Here is a 23,735-nt window from a genome sequence, read left to right as displayed (position 1 = left end):
TAGTTTATATAAAATTTTTACAAAATGAAAAACTCTCACTAAAAGTTGATAAGGTGTCGCAAGAGTAATTCCAAAGTAATCTCAGGTCCATTTGATATGGTTACTAGGGTAAAAATAATGAAAATAACATAGTTGTAGTACTATCTTAATGTAAGATAGGCTGTAAAATGAAGTCTCTTAAGCTAGAGAAGAGCAGACATGGTAGCTGGCTTCCAGGATACAAAGAACTGCCACATGAAAGAAGAGGTTAATTTATGTCATATGGTTCTAACGGGCAGAACTAGGACTAATGGGTAGGAGCAAAAAAGGGGCATATTTCTGTCGATGTCAATTGGAAAACTGATGGTTAAAACTACTGAACAAAGGAACAGGCTATATTACAAAGTAGAAAGCTCACCATTATTGAAAGTGTTCACACAAAGACTACTATCTACTTAGATTGCTGTGCAGATTAAACTTGCCTATGTATGTAAAGTACTTAATACTTCCTAGGACACTGTAACAGTTCAATAAACACCCATAATTACTACTATTATAATTATATTACTTAAAAGTTTAGTTAAAACTTGTCTGTAAAATCATTTGGGTCTGCAAATTCTTTGGGATCTTTGATTTCTATGGTTAATCGGCTAGTTTTCTTGAGTAAACTTTCTAGCTTGTTTTCTTCATTTCATCCAAGTTTTTTTTATGTTGTTTTGCTATAAAGCTGTATACTGTATTTTCTTATAAAAATTATCATTTCTTATTCAATATGTTCCATATGTTATTTATCTTTCACTCTCTTCTCTTTTTCACTTTGACTATTCCTATCAAAGATTTTTGTGTTTTCATAGTCTTTTCAAATAAACTGTGGCTTCATTGATTATGTACTAGTTTTCTGTTTAGTTTATTCATCTCCACTTTTGATTTTATTATTTCTTTTATGTTTACTCTTTTTTCTTCTATCTCCTTGAGTCACATAATTAGTTAATTTACTTTTGGTACTTCTTTTGTTCTAATAAAAGTATCCAAGGTAATGACTTTTCCATAGAGTAACATTTTGGGTACATTTCCTAAGTTTTAATATTAATACATAATACATGTAAATTTCCAAATTTTTTATCAATTTGATTTCTGCTTTAACCCAAAAGTTATTTTAAAACTCTTTAAAATTTTAGGTCGGGCTCGGTGGCTCACGCCTAGAATCCTAGCACTCAGGGAGACCGAGGCGGGAGGATTTCTCAAGGTCAGGAGAGTTCAAGACCACCCTGAACAAGAGCAAGACCCCGTCTCTACTATAAATAGAAAGAAATTAATTGGCCAACTAAAAATATACAGAAAAAATTAGCTGGGCATGGTGGCGCATGCCCATTGGCCCAGCTACTTGGGAGGCTGAGGCAGGAGGATTGCTTAAGCCCAGGAGTTTGAGGTTGCTGTGAGCTAGGCTGACACCACGGCACTCTAGCCTGTGGGCAACAGAGTGAAATTCTGTCTCAAAAAAAACTCCTTAAAATTTTAGAAGTGGGAAAGGAATTTTTGCCTTTTTGTTGTCAGAGTCTATTTTGATTTTCAATGAAAAATAATGTGGACTGTATAGAAATGTTTTTATGGCCAAATATATAATCAATTTTTACAAAAAGTTCTTAAGTGTTAGAAAATAATAGTTTTTTGTTTCATTACAGGTTTCTACACTTAGCTGAATTAAGCTTTTTTACTGATAAATAATAATTATACATATTCATAGGGTACATATGATCTTTTCATACATTCATACAATATGTAATGATCAAATCAGGGTACCTGGGATATCCATCACCTCAAACATTTATCATTTCTTCATGTAGAGAACATTCCAAATCTTCTCTTCTAGCTATTTGGAAATATGTGATAATGAACTGAACTTATTATATTATTCAAATTCTCCACATATCCTTTATATTTTGTGATGCATAAAATCTGCCTTAAATGGGAATTCATCAACTTTCCCTTTCATTTCTAACAATGTTAGCTATAGTTTTTCTTTATTAAAAACATTCTCATTGAGATATAATCCACATATCATAAAATTCACCCATTTAAAGTATACAATTCAGTGGGCTTAGTATATTCACAGAGTTGTGCAACCATTATAATCTAAGTTTAGAACATCTTCATAATCCCAAAATGAAACCCTGTACCCTTTAGCAGTCGATCCCCAAACCTGTCCCCCTTGCCCTAAGTAACTTCTAATTAACATTCTGTTTCTGTAGATTTCACTGTTCTGTACATTTCCCATAATTGGAATTATACAACTTATGGTCTTTTGTGACTGATTTCTTTCACTTAGCATAATGTTTTCAAGGTTTACCCATGTTGTAGCATGGACCAGTACATAATTTATTTTTATTGCCTAATAACACAAATACACTATTCATCAGCTGATGAATATGCAAGCTGTTTTCACTTTTTGGCTATTATGAGTAATGCTGCTATGAACATATGTAGACACATTTAGTGTGAATATATGTTTTAATTTCTCTTTGGTTGCATTACATATTTTGATGTCATGTTGTTTCATGCATAAAAGACCAATAATTGTTAAATATCTACTTTGTGAATTCTACTTGCATGAAATATCAAGTAATATTTTTTGCCCCAATTGTTAGTTTCTGAATTTAATTTTGTTTAGTATTATTGAAAATGATATCCTTTTTTAAACATTTGTCTGATATATATTTTCAGCCCTTTATTTGAAAGTTTGCTCTCATATTATTGTAGGCATATCCCTTATAAATAATATATCACTGGAAATGCTTTTTTACACTTTGATACTTTCTGTCTTTATTAGGGAAATTGACATCATTCATATTTCTCATACAAACTAACTTACTTCATCTTACTTGACTTCTTGTATCATCTATTTTTCTTTCTTATTGTTTCTTTTTCTTCTATTTCAATTTTCATCTTAACCTTACAAGTCATCTAACCCCATAGAAATGAAACTATTTCATTTAAAAAAGTGTAAATGACTTGTTATTTTGGCTCATTCTTCATTAAGGGTCATTTTGGCATTTTTGCAAACTTTCCCTAATGGTAGCTGAATAGAAGCAGGAAGACAGGGCTACTATATTTCAATGGAATGTACATAGCAATACTACAGCTGCTATAATCCTGCTATAAACTAACACTGCAATACTATAAATAATATTTCTACTCTGTATGACTGACTTCCATTCAAATATGAAAAAAATTAATATAATAGAAAATTATTTTCTTATAAACAAACTCATAGGTTAAATTCCCATAAAATCTAAAAGAGCAGACAAGGATGCCCACTTTTACCCAATTCTATTCAACATAGTGCTAGAAGTCCTAGCCAGAGCAATCAGGTAAGAGAAAGAAAGAAAAGGCATCCAAATTGGAAAAGAGGAAGCTAAACTATCCCTGTTTGCCAATGATATGATCTTATACTTAGAAAACCCTACAGACTTCTAGAATTGATAAATGAGTTCAGTAAAGTCTTAGGTTACAAAATCTACATACACAAATCAGCAGCATTTCTATTTTTCTATTTTTTTTTTTTTTTTTTTTTTTTGAACCTGGGCTGCAGCCAGTGAGAGTGCCCGAATCCTAACCACTAGACCACCAGGGATCAGTAGCATTTCTATACACCAACAACAAACAACCACAACCAAGCTGAGAATCAAATCAAAAACTCAAGCCCATTTACAATAGATGCAAAACAAAAAATGCCTTGGAATATAGTTAATCAAGGAGGTGAAAGACCTCTACAAGGAGAACTACAAAACACTGATTAAAGAAATCATAGATGACACAAATTAATGGAAAAGCACTCCCTACTTTGATTGGAAGAATCAAAATTAAAAGGGATTCGTTCTGTAAAATTTGGATTCAGTCAAAAGGCTGCATTCAAGGATCCAGAAGGCCACATGTGGCCCCAGGGTCACAGGTTCCCCACCCCTGGTTAAATTAGAAATAGTTAGAAACTGAATTATTAATAGAAACAGTACCTGAATAAGGACCAGACCTAATAGTTTAATTAGCGCTATTATTCCAAAGAGCTTAAAAGTCTTCCTATACCATAAAAAATATGGGGTATCTAACAGTTAGCAATGATGGAGCTTAGACTACCATGCATGTCGACTGTATTTTTTAATCTAATAAAGTTTACTATAATACATCTTAAATTCCAATTTTTTTCCTAAAATTGCAAGATATTTACTCATATGTTATGGTATCATGAGCATACTAAAATAAATTAATAAATAAAACATAGACTAATACTATCTGTGGGCCCCTTTATATTTTCAAAGTAGCTTTTCAATAATTTTCTCAGGATGTCTATAAAATGAGATTATGTTTCCATTTTACCCAAGATAAAAATGAGAAAAAAAAGTGGCACTTAGTTAATGTTTATTATAATATATGCTAGGTTGTATGTTTAGGAAATCTTATTTGGTCTTCATAGCAATCCTGGATTTTTTTCCTAATGATAAAATTCACCATAGTACATCTTGAATTCCAGTGTGTTTCTAAAAATTGCAAGATAATTATTCTTATGCAAAGAACATATCATAAGTACCCTAAAATATATCAGACTACGTAGAATAACACTATGTATAGGTCTTTTTTAATGTCAAAATATCAATGATTTTCCCACATGTCTCTGAACAAGTAAACATTTCCATTTTATTCATGACAAAAATAATATTTGGCTAAAGCTAGCATCTAAAATACCTAGTTTCAGCACCAGTTATTGTGACTTATTTACCACCTAATTGGATAGTCACATGGTCATTCCAAACTATTGGCAGCAAATACTTTTAAAATGAGGCCAAAAAAATTTTCCCCCAGAGATTAAGCATAGTCTATTTGATGTTAATATTTGAAGTTTACTCTTCAGAAAAGTAGAGGGACTTACTTAAGGTAATTAAGTTACTTGAAGTCCATTTTCCAAAAGCTCAGAACACATATTTGACAAACTGATAGAAACTCAATACCCAAATCTCTTTAAAAACTATAATATTAATTGTAGCTAATGTTTTGGTTACATACTCTATGTCAGACACTGTCTTATGAGCTTTACATGTACTAATTCATCTACCTCTCTTATTAGTCCTATGAGGTACATACTATTATCCTTATTTTAGATATAAGGGAAGTGAAGTACAGAGACTTTAAGCAAATTTGAGCAAGATTACAGAGTTAGGAAATGACAGGGTCCATTTTGTTATACTGTCTCATGATATTTTGGATTATACACACAGTAAAAATTACAAACATTATGGAAGGATACACGGACACAACTTAAATCATCTCTCTCCCACTTCTGAGAAAGAGTTATTGTATCTCTAGATTACCACCAAATGTATGCATGTATGCTTGTGTATCATTTTAAAACATACATGGATTCCTAACACATTTAGATTTTCATTTTTTACTATATAAATAATACCATGTACACACACATATACACACACACACATACATTTTCAAATTTGTTCAAATTTATTTGTAAAATAAACTCAGCAATAAAATTACTGTGTCAACAATTATGTGTATTACAATTTTGATATTTGTCAAATTGCCCTTAAAAAGGTTGTACCAATTTATATCCCTGCCAAAAGTGTAAATACTCAAAATTTTACTTTTACTGAACTGAACAAATGTATATAATAGATAAACAGTATGAATTCAATAAGAGTTGAATAAATGAACTATTAGTACTCTTTATTATCTATATATTCTGAGGATTTTTATGATATTATGGGAAATCATCTTGGAAGGAGCAATGAATAAGAATTTGGAGATAACTGGGGCGAACAGCATGCCTTTGCATACTCTCTTCTACATCTCCTCCACTGCACAGCAATACTCAGCTAAACCAAATGAACTCTGAAGCCTGTCTAACCTCTAGGTATTCTAGTTTCTTTTTATTGCTTAAACCACTTGCATGAATTTTCTGTTACTTGGAACAAAAACAAAAACAATCTTAACTGATATTAACCAGATGCCCTGGGTAAGTTATTTAACTTCTCTAAACCTCAATTTTCTCATTGGTAAAATGAGACAAATTTGGAGATTAAGGGACTGGATATCAATCTTGACTCTGACTACTCCTAGCTATGTTATCCTCAGAAAGACATTTTACTTTCAGCAAGACACTTAATTGACATAATGTCAATTTACTCATCTGTGAAATGGAGATACACATGAAGAATACATAAGCAAATAAGTGTATGCCACATAATCAGCATTCTAATTAAAATTAAAAATTATCATTATGCTATTATTCACTGCAATTTGACTTTAAAAACATGTGAAGTTTTAAAGTTCCCATTGGTATTTAATGTTAACAGCAAAATTTTTAAAAACCTCTCATCAAATTTAAACAAATTTTGTTAACAATAACAGCTAACACTTTCTGAGCATTTAATATTTATCAAACACAGTTTTAAATAAGTGTTAAACAATGTGGTCATTGTAAGAATAATATGACCATCTATGGAGTACGTCATATTATTGTTATTCTCATTTTACAGATGAAGAAATAGAAGCACACAGTGGTGAACTGACTTACCCAGAGCTGGGATACAAACTCAAGTAGTCTGACCACAGAGTCTGTGTGTCTCTTAACCACTTTTACTGTATTAACTTGTTTTTATACTTAATAGAGTGATGTGTATATACATTTAAAAATAGGTTTTAAAGTTCCAAATTATATGTCTCTATTCTTGAGCAAGCCTTTCCCCCCATTGTCACTCCCTGAAGACTAGAAATAAGCCAGAGTGTTTTTCTGCAAATGCGTCTTCATATATACCTGTGTGAAGAACTAAGATACGTATGTTGAATACAAAGGTTATAAAAATAACAATGATAGGAAAAGGTTAATACTCTATTATATTTTATAAGATGAAAACTGTGGGGCGCGGTGTTAACGCCATTGCAAGATGGCGCCGGCTTCCTGGTCACGCCGATACTACAGGACTGATAAACAGGGTGAACCGCGCAGGTGTAGGGGCTTTTCCTGTCTCATTAAGTATGCATATGAAGGATCTTAGCTTGGCCTATCAGTAACAACCCTCGCGCGCTTTTAACCTATCCCCATCACTTCCCTCCTTCCTTAGAGTATATAAGTGTGTGAGAGCTTGTGCTCAGGGTCTTCCGTATCATGAAAGTCTAAAGGGAACCCCATTAAAGCACGGTCAGAAGAACTCCGGTTGCCGCGTCTTCCTTGCTGGCGAGGCGGGCGCGACAGAAAACATAACTAGCCACCTTTTAGAAGTAGAGAAAATGACTATTTAAAGATCAAGAAATCCTATATAGTTGTACCCTGGTATCTGTAGGGAATTGGCTCTAGGACCTCCCTCAGATTACATTCAAATTCTTCATATAAAATGGCATAGTATTTGCTTATAACCTATGTAATCCTCCTATATACTTTAAACCATTTCTACATTACTTTTAATACCTAATACAATGTAAATGCTATGCAAATGTCAGACTATATTGTTTGGGGAATAATAAGGAAAAAGTCTGTACATGTTCAGTACAGGCTCATTTAAAAAAATACTTTCCATCTGTGCTTGGTTGAATCTATGGATGTGGAACTCACAAATACAGAGGAACGACTGTACAAGGTTAATGAACATGGGATATTCTAGTCCTTCATACTTGGTTCTCTATACAACTTGCTGACAAGATCTGACTAAAAGGTAAATTAGATCACATTACTTCCCATTCCTTCTCTACTTAAAATCCTATGATGAGAGTAGGGTCCTTACCATGACCCTAAAAACTCTGGCTTCTGCCTACCTCTTCAACTCATTTTTTACTGATCCCCCTTTGGACTTATTATGCACAAGCCACTTGCTTTTCATTCCTTGAACATGCCAAGTTCATTTCTGCTTTAGGACTTTTGTTCTGACTGTTCCTTCTGCCTGGAAGGCTCCGATCCCAGATCTTCCTCTGGCTGGCTCCTTTCTTTATTCAGACCTCAGATCAAATATCTCCTCCTCTGACTCTTCCTGATCATTCCATAGAAAGAAACTCTATCTCCACCTCGGTCTCCCCCTACCTCATTCTCTATTTTATCACCTTCGTAGTACTTGTCACTATTTAAAATTAAAGTATTTATCAGCTATGTATTCATCATCATTCTCCGTCCCAATTGAAATGTAAAAACCTTGAAGGTAGGGCTCTTAATTGTCTTTTTCACACTCTGTCATATCTAGAGCAGTGCCTGGCATATAGTTGGCCCTAAACAAATATTTGTTGAATTAAGTAAAAAGAATGACAAGAAACTACCCTAACTATACCAGAGACAGGATACTAAATATTAGAAAGTCAGAAATAAAACAGAATAGGATGACTACACTGGCCCTACTCATTCAGTTTGGCTGGTAACACGAGTACAAGGAATATATATATATGACACTTGGAAGTTTAAATGTATGGAAATGGATAATACAAAGTGTAGACCTAATGGCCTAATAAATTAATGCATCTTGGTAACTGATGCCAAATAACCATTCTCTGCAGGATATTTCTTTATGGTCAGCTAAGTTTTCTCCATTCAACTTTCCTTTTATTTATTTACAACAAAACATAATTAGGAAGGGAAGAATAATTGATGAATAATCTACTAACGAAGGTTTTTATTTTAAATTTCAAAGTAATTTCATTCCAGGTTAAACTAGAAAATTCTTATCTGCTTCCCCTGGCAGAAAATTGGCCAAAGAAACATTGTCATAGCATCCTCTTTCAGGAAACAGATGTCTTTCATTCAGAAATTTTAAGATGCATTCTTAATCTTTAAGTTTTTAGGTCTTTGACAATCTCCAGCAAATAAAACAAAACTATATGAGAGGCTACACATACTTCAAATATTATAAAATTGAAAACTCAATAGTTCATACATGTCATTAATCAATTATACCTTTAATACTGCTTTACAATAACACCTCTGTAATATTAAGGTATGTTACTGACTTTGTTATTAAATGTATTTATCTTGTAATAAAGATTGCCTATTTAAGTTGAAGTTCAAACTGGGATAGACGAATGGGGTAGTAAAGTGTTATCTCCAAAACCTCAGGCAATCTAGCTCACTTCAACATGGAAACTAAATTTTTCTTGCTACTTTTTCCAATATGTGTAGTAAAATGAACATACCACATGACAACTATCAGATTTGAGGTTTTTGGATTTTTTGTAATCAATAATACCTTTAACTATAAAAAAAGAGAGGAGGATTTCTAAGCACTAAAATTTTATTCAAGTGCTTAGAATTTAAGCACTTAAATAAAACTTAAGATTTATCATATTTTTAGACATTAGAAGGGACCAATATTTTAGGCTATTACATTATTAGTCTATTTTATACTGATTTTTATCTAATGACCCACGTGTCAAAGTAGATTTTGACTCAGTTCTTTGAAAATATCTAAAAGCTAATAAACAATGCAAAGAGACATAACTTATGCTTTGTGTAACTATAGAATAAATATTTTGATGAAAATTAGAAACAATGAAAAAGTTTCACTCTATATAAACTAAAGAGTCTAAAAATTCCATTTTCCCTCCTTTTATTTTCTTTTGAATCGTCATAATGACCAACCTCCCTGTCTCATTCAATGCCAGGCACATAGGAAATAGTCAAAATATCCTTTGTGATTAACTTTATTTCATGCATCCATGTACTCATAACCCATCAATACCAGTCAATTTATTGACATCAGGGATATTCCGATAATGTTAGGAAAAATCTAACAAAGTGACCCAGGCTTACACATTTTTACATATATTCTTCTACTATATATTAAAATTTCTTCCCTGAAAAAACTTAAAAGGACAAAAGTTAATTTAATAAAGACACAGTCTCATGCCTAACAGCTTGATTATGAATGGTCAATACATATTGTGAAATCATATTAAAGTCAATATAATCCATAACTTATGAATTACAGTAAATATCCTAAGAAGTTGTAGTAATGTCCAATATAAAGAAAAGTATCTACATTAGTTTTTAAAAATAGACATAGAATATACAAATCATGTTTTAAAACAAAAATATGACTAATGTACCTTTCCTGAACTATCAAACTCTTATTATCCTAAAATTACAATGTTTCCATCTGTTAATCTGACATGAACAAGCTGATAAATGAAATCAGAACAACAGTGTATTCTGGTAAAACCAGAAACTTCCTGAAAACCTAGAAAAATATGTCCACAACAGATGGGTCACTTAGAAAATAAATACATCAATCTGTCAAACTGAATACTGTTCTAATTCTCTAAATTAAAATCAGTAGGGATTTCACTTTGCAAGAGTCTGTGACATTAGGAAGGACAAAGAGGAGAAACCTAAAGATGCATATAAACATATCTGATATGACCAAAAGTGTCAAATTGTTAGGTTTCCTGTTAAACATACTAAATTTAGGTAAAGTCCTTACCAGTTAACTTCTTCACAGGTTGGAGCCGAACACTGATAGACTGATGTGTGAGTAAGGGGGAGGATGGAAGAGAGCGAGACATGCCCTCCATAATCCGAATGTGCTGCATACCTTCACTCACTGGAAGTGGGGGAACAGCGTAGTCTGGCTCAAAAGCACAGTCGCTTTCTGTGGAGATACCACCTGTTAGAAGAGGATGGAACAAAAGAGCTGTTGAGAAAACATTCTTCCTTCCCTATTAAAATATATACTTTAGGATGATTCAGAACAGCATATACAGACATTGATTTTTCACTTTAAAAAGCCAAATAAAGTATTTTCACCACATACATTCATTTCTACATTTATTGTGTGCTCAATTCCAAGTCTAGCACTAGGAAACTGAAGATGAGTAAAACAGGGTTCCTCCTCCTGAGGGGCTCACTGTCTCATGAGAGATGCAGTCATATAAGTAAATACTTACAGCACAAAGCAATAAGTGTTAGAATTAGAGCAACAGTCTTAATTTTTTTCCTGATAGGACAAACATGAAAGAAAGCATTCATCTACCTGACAATCCATGATGTGCAATTGCTAGTAGGATTATTGTAAATCTATTTTTCTCCCCTCCCCCAAGAAAGTACATAAAAATTCAAGTGAGTAAGACAGACATTATTATGTGGTTAATCTTTGAATCTGTTCTAACTTTTTAAAAAGAGTAATTACATGCTATTTACTACTACGTATATGCTGTTGACTTCTACTTCTGGTAATGGCAGAGTATGTACTTAAGAACAACTTTTCCCTAAGAAAAAATAAAACCATATATATATATTTTTAAATCTTCCTGAAGGCAGTAGAGCATTAAAAGCATGATGAAAAGTTGTAAGGAAAAGATTGAAGCCTGGCATTTGGAACTACTTTTTACTTAGTGGATCCAAGAGGCTAAGAAGCTACTGATAGTTTTACAGTGCTAGGAGGAAAAGTATTGGGAGTCTATGGCCCACTAAGGGGCCAAAAGGGATCTGGTAAAACTCTTAACACTTTTGTTGAAAGCACAAATAGCTACATGATAGGAGTAAGTATGAAAACTAGACTGGCCCTCACAAGGACTAAAGCTCAGCTCCAAAGATCTCCCACAAAATTAAGGTAATCCTGGCTTGCTAGTGCCTCCTCAAAACAAACATAAATTTTCTTAAAGTTAATATCATTATAGGTCTGAAATTATTTATACATTTTATTACATACAATATCTGGCCCTTAATCAACAATAACAGAGATAAGATAACATGAACAAAGTAAATCAGAAAAGCCATATAGTTTCACAGGGAATACTGAGTATGAAACAATGAAGCACAGAATTTAAAGTAGTATGCTTAACATGTTTAAGAAAATGAAAATTTAGAATTTTAACAGAGAATTGTAATTATAAAATTAAAGATGCAACAGATGGGTTTAAAGGCAGATTAGACACCAATGAAGAGAAAATTAGTAAATTGGAAGATATGTCAGAAGAAAACATTGGAATGGAGTCAAAAGAATGGTAATGGCTTGTTAGTTATGATGCCAAAAGATAAGTATCAAAATAAAAAATATATAAACTGGATTTCATCAAAATTAAAAACTTTTGTGCATCACAATTCACAGAATGGGAGAAAATATTTGTAAATCCCATATCTCATAAAGGTCTAGCATTCAGAATATATAAAGAAGACTTAAAACTCAACAACAAAAAGACAAATTTTAAAAATGAGTAAAGCACTTGAATAAAAATTTCTGCAAAGTTATATAAATGGCCAATAAGCACATGAAAAGTTGCTCAACAATTCTAGAAAAGCAAATCAAAGCCAAAATGAGATACTACTTTATATACACTAAAGACAGGTATAATATAACTTTTATAAAAAGAACAATAAAAAATGTTGATGCAGATGTGAAGAAATTAGAACCTTAATATATTGCTGGTGGGAATGTAAGATTGTGCCACTAGTATATAAAACAATTTGATGGTTCATCAAAAAGTTAAAAACAGAATTACCATATGACCCAGCCATTCCACTTACGTATATATACCCAAAAGATATGATAACAGGTTTTTCAAGCAAAAATTTGAACATGAACGTTGATAGCAACATTATTGGTAATAGCTGAAAAGTGGAAACAATCCAGATATCATTAACTGGTGAACAGATAAACAAAACATGGTACATTTATACAATGGAATATTATTTAGCCATAAAAAGAATGAAAGCATGATTCATGCTACAACACTAAAAGCCTTGAAAGCATTATGCTAAGTGAAAGAAGCCAGACACAGTCACATGTTGTATGATTCCATTTATATGAAATGCCCAGAATAGGCAAATCCAGAGAGACAGAAAATGGACTAATAGTCTCCAGGGACTAGGAGGACAGAGAATTGAGAAGCGACTGCTTAGTAGGTACATGGTTTCCTTTTGGGGTGATGGGTTAGACAGCAGTGATTGGTTGCATAACACTATAAATGTACTAAGAGCCACTGAATTGTATACTTTTAAAATGGTTAATTTTATGGTATATGAATTTTACCTCAGTAAAAAAATTATGTCTTTCCCACCATCCATACATTTATTCAATCTAGAAGCCTAGAAAGCATCAGTTAATTTCTTTCTTTCTCATCCCTTGCAAGAAATGCATTAGCAGTTCTGCAAATTACCAATGTAAAATATTTTCAAATCTGCCATGTTCTCTCCATTTCTCCAACCACTACCTTAGTCCAGGCCACTATTATCTTTCCCCCAAATTCTGTTGGGAGAAATCTAGGATTTATTCTGTAGCCTTGGATTTTAAAAATTTTGCCAGGATATTTCTTACCTCTTTCCTTCTCATTTGTCTCTGAGCCCTTTCATTTACTATGCTAATTCTTCTCTTCCAACTTTTCTTTTCTCTTTCTTTGGAACTCTGGTCAGATGGATATTGCATCTCCTAAACCTATTTTTCAAGTCTCTTTCTTACATTATGGATTTCTAATCTTTGGACTTTCAAGAATAGACTTGAGATTGATTTATATGGAATTATAGTATTTTACAGGTTTATAAACAAAAAGGCACACCATTAGTGTAATTCCTTCACTGAGGAATCCTTTTGAAAAAAATCATTAGAATTTTTTAAGTACATATAGAAGATGCATTTGATTCAGTGAAGTACCTCTTTTCACTTGAAATGTTCCAATGTTAAAAATTAGCTGATAATTTTAGAATCTAATAATACTCCTTAAGGAATAATACTGCAATTAGTCCAGTTCGGCTGTCCTAATTTACTTTTTTGCTTAAAAACATTTTCTTCCATCTTCTCTGTCCTATAAATTGTGCTTGAACTCATTGCAGCTACAGAGTAAAACTAAAAATATATGTTTCCAGCAAAGAAAAGTACTGGTGAGCATTCACGTAATTTGACTATATGCTAGTTTTTTCTTGGGTAGCTAGCAACCTCAAAGTCTCAGTGGTTTACAACAGCATTACTTTATGCTCATGAGTCTGAAGATTGACTATGGGTCATCTGATCTTGGTTGGACATGAGAGGGCTAGGCTAGATACCAGATTTATGGTCAGTTTCAGAATGACTCCAATGTGTCTTCAATATTGGGTCTAGTAACTAATGGAGCAGGTAAATACATGAAACATGCTCTTCTTGGTGGTTTACAGGAGTACAGGAGGCAAAGTGAAATCTGAGGAGCATATTTAAGACCTCTGCTCACTAACATTCCACCCGCCCAGGCATATCATAGAGCCAAGAGCAGCATCAATGTAGCAGGGAAATATACTTGGCCTATATTAGTGGGAGTTACTGCAAAGTTGCATAGCAAAGGGAACAAATGTATAATTATTATACATTATTATAATTATAGAACAAGAAGGAAGTGAAAGATTTGGAATCCAATTTACCAAGCTTATAAGATAACATTTACTGGTATTTCACATTAATCGAGCTTTATTTTCTACCTTTCTTTTACTTAACACTTTTCCTGCTTCAATCAACCACGTTAAAAGTTACTGAGATAATGTGATGGAGAGATGGCAGAACAAAATAAATTGCTAACTTGACAGAAAAAATTCAGTTTTACTGGACACCTGGTGATTCAAAAGTTGAGCTAAGAAAGCACAGGGATATCAAGTACACGGATACTACAGAAATGTTCGAAGTAATCATTATTCAATTAAAATTTCAGTCATCACTAAGAAAAGTCTTATATTAACACATAATTATTAAATATTAAAGTAAATTAATACAGTCTTCAGCTGAGGGCAATACCTACATTCTAAAGAATTGCCTTCTAATTTTTCAAGTTGCATAAATAAACCACAAATAAAATTTATAAATCAAAAACCTCCAGTACAATATGTTTATTTGATGATAACTCAGTGAATTGTACACATGACTTAATTTTTCAGCTTATATATTATGTTTCAATAAAATTTTATTTTTAAAAAATACAAAGAAAAAATATATAAAGCATAGTGATAAACTAGCCCCTAAAAACAAAGGGCTTTTACATGTTTCAGAAGCAAAGAAGTTTTGCCTAAATTATTCCAAGCATCCTTTTAACCCAGGGCCTATATTACTGCTCTGTGATTCTGTAACTTTCTCACAAGTCCATAAATCAGGTGAGAAACAGGCCTAGAGAAGTTTAACAACTAGTACAGGATTATATAGTCAGACAATATGACTGCTTATGTAGAAAATTCTAAGGTATCTACAAAAAGTTATTAGAAAAAGTAAGTTAGGCAAATTCACAGGTTACAAAATTAATAAGAATCAAGTGTCTTTTTATATATTAGCAATGAACACTTAGAAAACTAAAAAAAAATTAAACTAGCACCATTAAAATAGCACCTCAAAAAACAAATATATAGGAATAAATCTGACACAAAATATGGTGTACAATGTTCGTACTCTAAAAACTACAAAATATTGATGAGAGAAATAAAAAACCTAAATGGAGAGATATATCATGTTCACGGATCTGAGACTCTATTTGATTATGTCAATTCTCAAAGCGAATTATAGGTTTGAAGCAATCTAAAAGAAAATCTAGCAGTTTTTTGTAAGTAATCAACAAGCTGATTTTAAAATTTACATGGCAAAACAAAAGAACTAAGATAGTCAAAACAATTCCAAGCAAAGAAAAAGAAGCTTGGGGGCCACACAGTACCTAATTTCAAGATTTACTATAAAGTTACAGTAATCCAGAGAGTACGTGGTATTAGAAAAAGAATGGACACAAGATCAATGGAACAGACTAAAGAGTCCAGGAAAAGACCCAAAAATATTGCCAACTAATTTTGACAAAGGTGCAAGGGTAATTCAATGCAGAAAGGATAATCCTTGCAACAAATAGTTTTTGGAACAACTGGACATCATTATGCAAAAACATGGACCTTGACCTATACCTCCACTCATTAAAAATCAAAGAGAAATTGATCACAGACCAAAACGTTAAACCTAAAACTATAAAACTTTTATAAGAAAACATAAGAGAAAAGCTGTATGATCTTGAATCAGGCAAAGATTTCTTACAAAGGACCCCAAAAATATAAACCATTTAAGAAAAACTGAAAAGTTAAAATTCATAAAAATTAAAATTTTCCACTCTTCAAAAGACACTACTACAAAATAAAAAGACCAATACCAATTCAGAGAAAATATTTGCAGAACACATATGTAATAAAGGACTGGTATTTAGACTATAAGAAAACTCAGGGGTGGGTTAAAAAAATAAAAATAAAGAAATAGACTGTAAGAAGAATTCAACTCAATAACAAGAATAAAAACTACCCAATTTTACAAATGGGTAAAATATTTCAGCAGACATTTCACTAAGCAAGAGACATGGACATCAGACAAGCCCATGAAAAAGATACTCAACATCATCAAAAGGGGAATTAAAATAAGGAGATACCATTACACATCTAGTGAAATGTTTAAAATTAAAAAACAAAATGTTGACAAAACCAAGTGCTAACAAGGATAAACTAGAATGCTCATCTACTGCTGGTGAGAATACAAAATGGTATATATTAATCTAATTTGGGGAAATAGTTTAAAAATAAACTTACCAAATAAACTTACCCAGCAATCCAACTGCTAGGAATTTACCCAAAATATACATGTCCCTCCCTCCCACATACAAACAGTAGACTCATTCTTAATCTCTCAAAACTGGAAAGTTCCCAAATATTCATCAACTGGTAAAGGGATATACAAATTGTGGCATATACACACACAATATATACAGCAATAAAAAGGACTGAATTTCTGATATATACAAGAAAACAAAAAATGATGAGTCTCAAAAGCATTAAATTATAAGAAGTCAGAGTCAAAAGACTACCGGTATATATTATATGGTTTCATTTATAGAATATTCTGGCAATACTATAGTATTAAAAAACAAATGGTTGCCAGGGATTGCGGGGGTGGGGGAAGAGGACTGATCACAAAGGGGCAGGAGGGAACTTTGCATGATAATGGAAATCAGCTATATTTGATTTAGTGGTAGTTAACATGACTAGATATGTTTGTAAAAATTCATGGTACTGTATACTTAAAAGGAGCAAATTTTACTAAATTTCAATAAACCTGACTTTTAAAAAACCCTACATCCTACAGTAATTTGTGATAATATACTGTCTGTGCACTTAAGATTTGTAAATTTTTCTGATTAAATGTTTTATTTCAATAAAAGTCTATTTTTAAAAAAGTATACAGAAAAAAAATAAGAGCTGGCGGGGGGAGGGGGGAACTGGCCCCTAAAATAAGTGTAGGCAGGTCAAACATAATATATATATAATAAAAATGTAATTTCTCAAAGTACTTTCATGTATTTCTGAAACAATGGGGTTTGGCCTATGATCATTACTAATGTCCTTTTCATGGACAGATTTATGGGAAGATTTCATGGAAAAATTGATACCACTGTAATGTTCTTACAAGTGTACATTTTAATAAAAAATTAAGCCAACAAAGTTTAATAACTAATATAGGATCACACAGTCAATTAGCAGCAGAAGACAATTAGAAACTGAAATTGTTACTATGGTCTACAAAGCCCTCTACAATCTGGCCCTGATCTTAATTCTCTGACCTCATCTCCTTCCAACTTCTCTGACTTTATCACTTCCCACTTTCCCCTCAACTCGCAATGCTTCAGTCACACTGGCCTTGCTCTTCCTTGATCTGGCCAAACTTATTCTGAACTGAAGGGTTTTACTTATTTTTTCTGCCTAAAAGCACAGTCCTCATATTTTGCAAAGCTTTTTTGCCTTTAAGAAGTCTTAGCTTAAATGTGACCTCCTCAGAGAGTCACTCTATTCTTCCCCAGTGGGCTCATTAACAAAGGGGTGGAGTTTATACATGAGCCCAGCAAAGCGGACTTCCACTCATCAACACTAATCTGACTAAAGCCACAGCTGAGTGTCCAAAATGTCAACAGTCTACACATGTATTTGGAACAGGTAAACACTCTCGATATATAATACCACTTGTTGGATGATCAGATAGTTACCTCTCTGCTCATTTCTGAACCCTGGTGGTTTCCTTTACTTCTAAATAAATCAACTATGAATTTATAATAAATTTTGTTACATTATTTATCTTGTAACAAATGTAACAAATTTTGTTACATTATTTACCATTTCCACGTTATAAATCAAAGGTTTTCAGGTTGTTTTAGTCTGCCCCCTTGTGGGAACTAGCTCTTCAATCTTTCACAAGGAATAAAACATTAAATCAAACATGCTCCTCAAATGAAACAAAACAAAACAAAAATTTTATTAACTCTATAATAATTTTACCCCAAGCTTTACTAATAGCTTCCTTCCTCATCCTTTGACTCAACTGTTTATGACTGTTTGTTAAGATTTATAAAGTTTTCCAAAGAGGCTTTTATGACTTTTATCTCTTACCAGAAAAATTCACATAAGAATATTTTAAATTAGGATCTTTCTAGATGTTCAACATTCCTTTTCTGATCGTTCTTAGTTGGCATGCTTTTATTCTTTTTCTTTTATGAATATGGATAAGAAAGGAGTGGCTTCTATAAGGCTTCTAGTGTTAATTAGGCCAATTATCATAATGCTAAGCAGAATAGTCAATATGCTCTGATACAAAATGTTCTTGAGTCTGCATATTCCAAGAGCTTAAGATGATTCTAAATAAATACTCACGAATCACTTTGCAAATGTGAACACTCATAGATTAAGAAATGGTAGAATAAATTATAGGTTACTGATGCTATGGACCATTATACAAGTTTTAAGAAAATAGAGTTTAAATATATTCCTTAAGGATGGCCATGCTCTACTGTTAATTGAGAGAGAACAGGGGAACTAAAACTGCATTTTATTTTTTAAAATCTTCAAACTAGTTTATATATGTATATACATCCTTGCCTATGCCAGAATGAGCTCAGAGAAAAACATGGAAGGATTCAGACTTAATGTAGATAATATTTTTTACTTTAAGAGAGTATAAGAAGAAGGAGCCCTAACATATCATTTTTAAATGTCTACATTGTTTGGTAAAAAGTAATTTTTAAAATTAATGTAATTATTATAACTCACATTAAAAAATAGAAAGTATGACTAAAATATACAAATACATTCTGACACATCCCTAACATCCTAAGATAATAAGGAATTATTGGCTGGAAGGATAATACCAAGTTTAATTTTATGAAAATAGAATATTTTAATAAAAAATCAATGCAAAATTAAATCTCAGAAGAAATATAGGACTAGAAATAAAGATATTCCAGAGGGATTTATCATTTAAGTTCAGATCTTCCAAGTATTATTCAAACACCAACAAGCAAATTTGTACTTTAAATATCAGAATGAAAAGGTTCTAAATACATGCTACCAACAATGCTGATTTGAAACTTTTAGTATAGATTAATATAAAGTCAGAAGTATTTTCCTATGGAAAGTAATGCTGACTTTACAGCATTATTCTGAGAATTAAATGATGGTTTGTTGTTTAGTTTTTTTTTGAGACAGAGTCTCTGTTACCTCGCTAGAGTGCTGTGGCGTCAGCCTAGCTCACAGCAACCTCAAATACCTGGGTTAAAGCAATCCTCCTGCCTCAGCCTCCCAAGGAGCTGGGACTATAGGCATTCACCACCATGCCCGGCTAATTTTTTCTATATATATTTTTAGTCATCCAGCTAATTTCTTTCTATTTTTTAGTAGAGATGGGGTCCTACTCTTGCTCAGGCTGGTCTCGAACTCCTGAGCTCAAACGATCCTACCCACCTCAGCCTCCTAGAATGCTAGGATTACAGGCGTGAGCCACCATGCCTGGCCTTAAATGACCATTATGTGAAAGCATCTATTCCACAACCTGGTACATAAATAACAAAACAGTCTTATATATTAGTGAGGCTACTATACTAGATATATTCTTACACTGAGATAAAGAAATAACACAGAATAGTGAAATAATTTTCCTTATCACTCTGCATATTAACCACAGTTGGTTTGATAAAGAAATCTTTATACCTTTCCAGATTGAAGAATAATTTATGTGTGTTTCAAGAACATGAACATTTCTATCAAATACTTTACAAATTTGCAAGGAAAGGAAAGAATTGGAACACAGTATATTTGACAATTTAGTACACTATTACTACAGACAAACCAGCATGTATTAATCAAATAAAGTTGGCCACAAATAATGTGAATCATGCAAAGCCAAACACTGTACACATTTCCTAGTCTTCCAGTATGAGCTGGTTTCATGAGCATTTTTATACCAGTACACATTGTGAACACATCAGAACTTAATGCCTGTTTAATGCTATCTTTGCAAAAGTAAATAAGAATTGTGTTCTAGATATTAAATAGCTACACTGATATGGTTCACATACCTAGTTAATATCTAGAATTAAATAAATTCAGTTTACATATATACGACCCAGGGGTGGTAAACCTGTGGCCTTGGGGCCACATGTGGCCTTCTTGACCCTTGAGTACAGCCTTTTAACTAACGCCAAATTCTACAAATCCTTTTAATAAAAGATAATTTATGACCTCTAATAAAAAAATTGTTTAATGCAGAAAATGGAGCCAATACAACAAAAACCAACTCCAATAAAGTAACCCAAGATGCCTAAAATATAGAATGATTTCTAGAATTGTAGAGCTTCCTTCATCAAACTTGATGGCCTAAAGGCAAGGCAGCAGCACTGCGCCAGATGCAAAGACCCTACTATTAATGAACTCCTAGATTACTAGGAAAAAGAGACCCAACAGAAAAGACAAAATAATATAATAATGTACAATAATATAATCCAATTATATATAATACGCTATTGTAAAGTAGAAAATAACCACCTAACCTAAGGAGGCCACATGGGTTAAACTGACACTATCAGTTTTACAGTCACATTTCAAGAGTTCATTTCACAAAATCAATAGATGGTGGATAGTCAAAGTGCCTACATTCAACAAATTTCTGACACTACTTTTTCAGTTACATAAGTAACAGAAGTGAATACTGGATCATTAGTAATCAAATCTTAAAATCTGAAATACAAAACTTTTTGAGTGCCAACATGATGCTCAAAGGAAATGCTCTCTGGAGTATTTTGGATTTCAGATTATCAAATTTAGGATGTTCAAGGAGTAAGTATAATGTAAATATTCCAAACCCTAAAATCTAATACTTCTGGCCCCAGATATTTTGGATAAGGGATATTCAACCTATATTTTGCCTAAGCACATCCACATACTTTTCCAAGCTAAGTTCTAGATATTTGTTCATTCTTTCATTCAACAAATAGACAAATTTTTATATGCCAGTATGCCAGTGTCCTAGGACTACAGTGGTGAACAAGAAAAATTTCTGCTCACATGAAACCTATTTTCCAGTAGTTGAGGTAACAATAAACAAGTAAATAAAATAAATAAATAACTGAATTTCAAGTAGTGGTAGGAAATAAAGGTCAGGATTGTGTATTTAGGTAGGATAATCATAGGACTCTTTGACCTAAATATGGCCCTTTACGCAAGAAAAAGCCTTGCAAAGAAAACACTCAACATGTTTGAGCAAAAGGGGTAGCAGAGATGAAACAAAAAGGATGAGGGAAGGAGTAGAAGGACAGAGTTAGAATATTAGAAAAATGGCACAATCAGGTAGGATCATGTAGAAAATGATAAAGACTTTTGGAGTTAATTCTGAATGCGATAAAATGCCACTGGAAAAATTTTTTTCAAGTTTAGGGAAATGTATGATTTGATTTATTTTAATAAGAGCACTGTAACTATCAAATGGACAATAGACTATTTGTCAGTAAGAATGGATATAGTAAGGTAAATCGGGACACTATTATAATAGTAAAGGAAAGAAATCATGGCAGTTCAGATTAAAGTAAAAACAATATAGGTAATATAGAAATGACAAGAAATGTTTTTTAAAAAGAAGACATCCTTAAAGCACTGTAAAACAAAACAAAATGCCAGTAATTGAAGAGAAATGTTAAGAAATCCATAGAGACAGAAACTAGATGCAACAGGATTGAGAAAATTACAGCCCAGAGCACGTATGCTCATTATCCATCTCCTACATGCGATAAGCACAAGACATCAGAGTTCTTTGCCCCTCAGCTGGAGCAGTGAGTGAGTATAGGTATGTTTGAGTTAGAATCTACTGTACTTAAGAGACAGATGAGAGGCCAAGGTAGCTGGTTAACACATAGGAGAGAAAAGAACCCTCATGCACAGAGGATAAGGCATTGGTATACCGCAACAGACACCTTACATTTCTGCTTGTAATGTTTCCATTATTGGAGAGAAACATTAAATATTAACAGAAACTGTATGTATAATCAGGCTGGGTGGTTTATTGGCAGTATGCACTTATGTGGGGATCAATTGTTTACAGTTAGTGTTTGTTCTGAATGGACTATCATCTGTTCCAGTTGACTGATATTTATGATATACTAATTTTTAAACATTTTGACAGTTTAAACATTAACCTATCCCTCAAGACAGGCAAACACAAAATATTATAATAAAATGGAAAAGCTCTGGTTCTGGGTTAAGATGGAGTAAAACACTCTGCCTTAATTGAATGTAACTAAAAGCCCTGAATGTAACTGAAACTCTGGAAATAATGATGAACTAGCAACCTGAGGACTCTGAAAAGAAAACAGTAGTAGGCAAACTGTGGAAGAAAACCAGAAAGTGAAATACAACCAATTTGGCGATGAGTTTTCTGTTGTTTTTTATGTCCTGAAAACATCTGGCCTGAATCCAAATTGTGGAACCTTATACCAGGTAGGAACAGAAATAGATACAAGAAAAGTCTTCTCTTTCTAGTTAGAGAGTACGAATGGGTGCCTCTAAATGAGACTGAGAGAATGATGGTAATCTTCTGGCTTTTTCTTCTTTTGCCCTTTTCTTCTAGCCCTACCCCTAGAAAAGCCCATCTTAAAACTGGCAGCTATAGCTGAGGAGACACACAAATCTCTAAGGGAGGGGAATCCTTCTTTCTAACCAGAGAAGCTGTAGTATGAGGAATGTGATAGAATCCCCACTTATGGCCTGAGATTTCAAGATGTCTCTCCTAATAACTGACAGACCAAGCAGACAGAAGCAGCAACATAATACACATTCTTTTTAAATGCACTCAAAACATTTATTAAGATAGACTATTTCCTGGGCTATAAAACAAGTCTCAATAAATTTAAAATGATTCAACTCATATAAAGTATGTTCTCTGACCACAATGAAATTAAATTATGAATAAATAAGAGAAAGATATCTGGAAATTTTTCAAATGTTTCAAAACTCTATCAACACACTTCTAAATAATATATGGGTCAAAGAAGAAATCAAAGAGGTATTTTGAACTAAATGAAAATAGTACTTATTAAAATCTATGAAACATAGCTAAAGCAGTACAAAGAGGGAAATTTGGAGCACTAAATTCCCATATTAGAAAAGAAAGTTGCCATAGCAATTGCCTCACCGTTTACCCAAAGAAACTAGAAAAAAAGAGAAAATTAAACCCATAGCAGACAGAAGAAAGGTTATATATAACTAAGAACAAAGTAGAAATCAATGAAACAGAAGACAGGAAAGCAATACAAAAAATGAATAAAAACTGAAATTGATCCTTTGAGATCTGTAAAATTGATAAATCTCTGTCCAGAATGATCAGGACAAGAGAAAGAATACCCAATTACCAATATCAGGAACAAGAGACCTGACATCATTCTAGTTTCTATAGTTATTAAACCACTTCCCAAAAAGAAACGGATAAACTGAATAGTCCTAT

General features: G+C 32.7%; 1 protein-coding gene across 11 annotated transcripts in view; it reads right to left on the bottom strand.

Annotated features, from left to right (window-relative positions):
• Positions 1 to 23,735, bottom strand: part of TANC2 (tetratricopeptide repeat, ankyrin repeat and coiled-coil containing 2) — a 370,065-nt gene that overhangs the window by 226,142 nt on the left and 120,188 nt on the right. For 7 of the 11 annotated variants that reach the window (XM_012747318.3, XM_012747321.3, XM_012747322.3 and 4 more), the window contains one exon: positions 10,440 to 10,622. In XM_012747318.3, the coding sequence (XP_012602772.2) occupies positions 10,440 to 10,622 (183 nt within the window). The remainder of the gene's footprint in view (positions 1 to 10,439; positions 10,623 to 23,735) is intronic. The other 4 variants (XM_012747325.3, XM_012747326.3, XM_075994664.1 and 1 more) reach the window with 1 other exon arrangement.

The sequence above is a fragment of the Microcebus murinus genome, chromosome 18 (assembly GCF_040939455.1).
Source record: "Microcebus murinus isolate Inina chromosome 18, M.murinus_Inina_mat1.0, whole genome shotgun sequence".
In the NCBI taxonomy this organism is placed as follows: Eukaryota; Metazoa; Chordata; class Mammalia; order Primates; family Cheirogaleidae; genus Microcebus; species Microcebus murinus.
The sequence above is the reverse complement of the archived record's forward strand: the minus strand, read 5'-3'. Positions and strand labels throughout refer to the sequence as shown.